Raw genomic sequence first — 6,253 nt, forward strand, 5'->3', positions numbered from 1 at the left:
CCCCATTGAATTTGCATTTAATAACGGAAGTTGCCAACGTCTTGACCTTCTTTCAGATATGACAATGGATGATGTTCGGGAATACGAGAAAAACATGCATGAACAAACCAACATAAAAGTTTGCAATCAGCATTCCTCCACTGTGGATGACATAGAGAGCCATGCCCAAACAAGTGTATGTAGAATTTTTAAAACATGTTGCCCAACCTTTACCAAACGTACACGTAAACTGATCTTTGAAATACTGCGAACGCTCGGTTCTCAAACTTCCACGAAAAAAGTGTCATCGCCCAAAGGCTATTGCTGCAGAACCTGAGCTGGGTCTAAATCGGACAGTTGTCACCTCTTGCTTCTAGACGTTTTGATACTTTAAAGCCACTTGACTTAGGGGTTGTTTCGGTCTTAAAACCAAGAACACGGAGAGTGGAAACAATTTCTGGTACCAGTAAACAGCCTGCACCACAAAAGAACAGAGGGGTAAAGAAGGATGTCACATGCAAACTAGAACATCGTGCCAATACCTTTTAAAAACATAGTTTACACTCAGTCATTCATTCAAGGGAGGGCTTCTGGCCCATCCGACATTTTAGGTTTCTTCATATTTGCTTTGAAATGCCTTCTATGGCCCTTTATAGCTCTTTTACCCAATTAGTTCCTTTTACTAAGTTAGTGTCGAGATGGGGCTGCGGTTGGTGCTCACACCTGGCTGCACAGCAAAGATATGGTGAGCTGGGACCACACCAGAGCTAGCCTGGGACCTAAAATAAGGCCCAGAGAGCCCCGGGTTATTTAGGGGCATGTTGGAAATTGAGAGTTGACTGTATGGTATATACCAGCATGATTATATTTTAAATATGGTTATATCTCAGACATTCATGCTAATGAAAAGGAGAGACAGATGACTAGGAAATATGTAGTCACTGAGTCATTTGTATGCACCATTGGCCAGAGCCATGCATGATCTTTGGGTGCCAGCTTGAGCCCGCATGCCTGTTAGCTCATGCTCCAGAATAATACATATTAGATTATTTTTAAGAAATTGGTGACGTAGTCATAGAAAATTAAGAAACGGCTGTTGTCATTTGGAATCGTGAAGACATTTTGGGTTGCACTTTGGAAATTTTCAGTCAGGTTTTTAGAGCATGTCTTTGGAATGCGCCCTGCAAGGCTCCCGTGCCGCTGTCGGATCACGTGACTGCCCTGAGGTTGAAATGGCCCTAACTCTTCCTCCCTATTTTGCTCGCAGTGATGATCGGATTTACAGAAAACCGTTCCGACGAGACAGCCGAGGTGGTCCTCTCCGTGTACAGACCAGTTCCGATAGGACGGCCCCCTACCTCTCCCCCGTTCTAAAGTTAAAAATGCTCCTTAAGGAGAAGGTCCTTGATTTTCATCCCTTTCAATTACCTTTTCTTATAGGAATGTTAGGCGCCAGTTCCCCCGCAGCCGCTCTCTGAAAGCTGCTCTCTATAAGTATGAGCAGACAAAGGAAGCCACAGGAAGCGGCAGACCCCACATGTCCCAAAGATACAAAGCACAGTGCTTGTCTCATTCTGAGTTCGTATGGCTTTCAACTGAAGGCATGTTGTTTGGTCTTCTTTTCATTTTACTGTGATTATTAGTGTTAGAAGGTCAGTTTACCTGGTCAACGGTGATACCTAGAACTGTTCTCCCCTTGGGAAAGCCCGAGCATTCTCTGGCTGCCCCGCACAGGGTTCCCATGACATCAGCATAAAGAGGTAGATGCCTATCTCCTCAGAAGTTACACAAAGTGCTTATTTTGAAAGCTTACAACATTTCTCTTATTCTGTGGAATTCCATCAAATTGGAGACCATTTATTTTTCTATCGTCTTCTCTATATTATAATGAAAAACGGAGTCAAGAGGCTGCTGCCCATCACAAATAAAAACTGCACAGATGCTCAATAAAATTTAAATCATCTACCCGTGTTGGGACGAATTAGATTGAAGTTAAGCAAAATTAACATCCCTGAACATAGAAATAAGAGGACATAGTCTCTTTTTCAATGGAACAGTTTCTGTGCCTTCAAGGAAGGGAACTTCGAAGAGACTCTGGAACGGAGTGTAAATTCAAAATTCTGTACTTTGGTGGTTTCTGCTCCCTGCTGGATGTGTGGAGAAGAGCACTATGTTCAGCCGCTTGTTTAAAAGTCTAATTTTTTTCCAAAATGATATCCACTTATTATAACAGAAACATATTCCAATTCGCTGAAATTTTTCTGAGAGTCTCAATTTTATTTCGAAATACCCCTTTTTAAAAAACTCATTCTCACTTCTTAGCTCGTTTAATAGTCTCATTATGTTTTTTAAAGTGAGAAGTCTACAGGTACAATTTTTCTTGTTATATTCTGAATTTTGTATTACATCAACACAGCCGTAATTTTTTATTTCCTTGGTAAAAGAAAAAAAAAGTTTCCTTTCTAAATATTTTAATAATTGTTTCCAAGAAATCCTCTTAAGGATTTTGTTTTTTGAAAAATATTTCAGGCTTGCTCAAATGTTAATGATATAACCTAATATGTGTGCGTGTGTATATATACATAAAATCCCCTAATGATTACTACCATGTTATGAATATTCATTCCATAGTTAATATTTCCAAAGTGGCTGTGTTGTTTCATGCTAGTTTATGCAATATCATCTAGTGAAGATTCAACCACTAAGTTTAAGAATGAAAGATGAGTCTATGGGAATCTGAAACAGACATAGAAAATCCACGGGCAGCAGATATCACCTTTCACCCAAGGACAAACTCTGAGGCCTTCAATCAGCACATTTTCTAATAAGCTCAGCTAACTGTTTTCTCTTTTAACAACAGATAAACGTGGCAAAGGATACCACGATAGTCAGACTGGAAGTCGTTAATAACCGTAGCAATAGTAATCACAGGAGTAGTAATAGCAGTAATAGTGATAGAGTTCCTGAGGATGAGAGAAGAGATATCAAACCATAAAAGGCAAATGGGCCCTGAGAAGGAAGTCATCACAGTACAGCAGCACAGCGATGCATTTCCCATACATTTTATCTAAAATGTTGTAAGTGTATGTCATACCTTAAATATATTAGGGAAAAAAAAAAATTAAAATATTTTTTTTTTTTTTACTTTCTCAGTAAGAAAATTTCAGGTATTTGGAAAATTATATCATGTGACAATGCCTGTTAAATGAGGCATCGCTGAATTTATTTCTTGAATGACAAATAATGCTTTTTTCTTTTAAATAAAAATTTCACTCATTAAATTATCCTCTCCCTTTGTTCTCTATCCTTTTATGTTTCCTTGAGAAATGATTTGGGTTCTTTTGGTTTGGTTTGCTTTTTGGTTTGGGGATAATTAGCAGAGTTTGTTGTTGTCATCATCTTACTTATTTGTTAAGCTGAATTAATTAAAACGCAGCACCTAAACAATCTCGGGATGGATATACAGTCAGGAAACAAGTATCCTCTAAAATGCAAAAAATATATATGCTTATTGAATAAAAAAATAGCACGTGGAGAAATTCTGTTGTTTGCCGTTGACCCTATAAAGGTATACTTGTATTTTCGCGATCTAAAATAGACAATATGCATCATTTTGGGGTCATTGATTGTTTAATTACTTTCTCCTTATAGAAGAGATGGCCAGGTCTATTAATAGTTCCATATAACACACCATACCCACTTCTCTCTCTCTCTATCTCTCTCACACGCACACACGTACACACATACACACACACACACACACTGCTGTGGTTTGGTTTTGTACTCCCCCGATACATTCTTATTCAGAATACTTAAAATATGTGAGAAATCTTGGATGGATATTCATAAAGGAATATTTTTTCAGAGGTTTGCCTCCGTATAAAGAAAAAATTCAAGGTTTAGCATTTCAGTGATAATATGGGTTTATAATCTGGAGAAGACCCTTTATCATAGGGTTCCTACAGGGCCTTTAAAAACAGACATAGAGATTAATCCATTCGCATTTCTTCTAAATAACTGCTCTTTTTTTTTTTTCTTCTTTGAAGACATGACAATGGATGAAGTCCGAGAATTTGAACGAGCCACTCAGGAAGCCACCAACAAGAAAATCGGCGTTTTCCCACCTGCGATTTCTATCTCGAGCATGCCCCTGCTGCCTTCCTCTGTCCGTAGCGCCCCTTCTAGTGCTCCGTCCACACCTCTGTCCACAGACGCACCGGAATTTCTGTCCCTTCCCAAAGATCGGCCCCGGAAAAAGTCTGCCCCAGAAACTCTCACGCTTCCAGACCCTGAGAAGAAAGCCACCTTGAATTTACCTGTCACACACTCTTCAGATAAGCCATGTCGGCCCAAATCAGAGTAAATTCATATGAATATTTCATGGGGTTTTATATTTTTGTTTTCGGGTTTTGTGTTTTGGTGTTTTGTTTTGTTTTGTTTTGTTTTTAGAATCTTCTAATATAGAAAAAGACTGCTTTGTCACTCAAACATGTTCCTTTGATCTCTGAGCGTGCATGGGGTTAAGTAATTTCACATATAATATGATTCCCTAAGTATGCCACACAGCATCCCGTTAGACGTAAAATATAAGACTTGCAAAGGACAGAAGGAATCAATCTCCTTCTCCTGTAGCCACAGCTGGATGCCAGGGAGGAAGCCTGATTATTGGGCCTTTGATGAGGTTGGTATGGATTTCAAGCGTAAATAAATGAAATCTTTACTCCACTGTGTTTACAAGGTGTGGTAAAACAGTGAAGTCACTTTCCTCCCATTGAACCTGAAATTCTCAAAAACACTCTCAGGCATAATATACCTAATTGCTAAATTTTGAACTGCTCATCACCAATACTTGAATACCAATAGTTACTAAGATTCGTATTTTGGTTAGTCTGACTCAGGATTTGGGGCCTAATTAACACTTTAAATTTTTTGAAAATTTTAATTATCAACCTATAGAGGCTCCAAGTGCAATTAATGATAACTTATTTATACCTTTCACAGAATTTAATAAAGATTCCACTTGTTTCTGCCTTTTAATAACTTTCCCCTTTCTGCCCTCGTGGCCTCAGAAATCTTACGAATTTCATGGATGAATGTGACCTTAAATGACTGACTTTGGAAGGGTTAAGTTAGGAAACCAAGAGGCCCAGGTGAGGCACACATCTTTTTTCTCTACAGGTACCAACAAACCTTAATTGTCAGCTTCTATCATCCATTAACATTCTCAGAATTTGTAATTAATCAAGTAGAATTCATCGACTATCTGCCCAAGTTCAAGGGTAGAGTAAGCCAACTGGACTTTAACACTGTCAGAATGTCTGGTTTGGGAACCCTAAGAAGGAGAATTGTCTCCTGTCCCCCCTCCTGGTTTTGTTTTTCGTGACATCCAGACTTCGTGGAATGGATTGCCCATCACTGGACCTTAGAAAAGACTGTCATTCTCTTGCTGCTTACTTGAAATCCAAATATTGGGAATGTTGCAGAAGTCGAGTAAATACTTGTCAGGTGGGAAGAGAGAATGAACAGAATTGTTGACTCCTATTTGTACAGTAAATGGAGGAGTGATAGAAGACGCCCCTCTAAATTTCTTTTCTGCAAGTAGTGGTAATGCAAGATCAGATTCAATGTTGTCAGGAGGCGAGATCATTCACCAAAGTGGCAGAAAGAGAACTCTCCTCTAAAGAGAAAAATCTACCACCTTCGCATCTCACTGCCTTTAAACGCAGAAGGAAGGGCAAGCAGAATCTAGCATTCCCGTAGGTCCTCCAAGAGAGGAAGAGAACAAGGAAATTGGGCAATTCCAAGCCCCCAGCTAGCCTTCCTGACCTTAACCTCCAACCTCAGGAAAGGGACCTTCCCAAAACAGATTCCAAAGGAAACAACATAGACCAGGGAGTATATTCTCCTCTCTGTCACAGCCTCTCAGCCAGTGGACCCCGCCTGCTTCTTAGTGCTCAGCACTCTGCATAGTGTCTTTCAAGTTGACAAATTCTCCCAAGGTGCAGGTGCTGGCCCCACGAGCCCAGCACCAAGTGGAAGTTACACATCAGACTGTTAAGGTCATTTCTTTATCTACAGGTTGACATTTAGCTGGAAAAATAAATAAACCCAGAACTCAAGGGGAACCAGTTGCAAATAGCTGAGATCAACACTGCATCCGTTCCCTAAGAATGATAGCATTGTAATAGGACATCTTTGCATGGTATGGTAGCATGATTTTTGCTTGTGGGAAAACGTAATCTTTTATCAAACCCCTTGGACTTCCCAATGGCTC

General features: G+C 39.7%; 1 protein-coding gene across 1 annotated transcript in view; it reads left to right on the forward strand.

Moving 5' to 3' along the window:
* Window positions 1-4,161, forward strand: part of PITPNC1 (phosphatidylinositol transfer protein cytoplasmic 1) — a 208,045-nt gene extending 203,884 nt beyond the window's left edge. Inside the window, exons 9-10 of the mRNA XM_006912288.3 lie at window positions 57-175; window positions 4,026-4,161. Of these exons, the coding sequence (XP_006912350.1) occupies window positions 57-175; window positions 4,026-4,031 (125 nt within the window). The 3' untranslated portion in view covers window positions 4,032-4,161. The remainder of the gene's footprint in view (window positions 1-56; window positions 176-4,025) is intronic.
* Window positions 4,162-6,253: the final 2,092 nt, after the last annotated feature.

Source organism: Pteropus alecto, unplaced genomic scaffold, assembly GCF_000325575.1.
Source record: "Pteropus alecto unplaced genomic scaffold, ASM32557v1 scaffold134, whole genome shotgun sequence".
NCBI classification, from domain to species: Eukaryota; Metazoa; Chordata; class Mammalia; order Chiroptera; family Pteropodidae; genus Pteropus; species Pteropus alecto.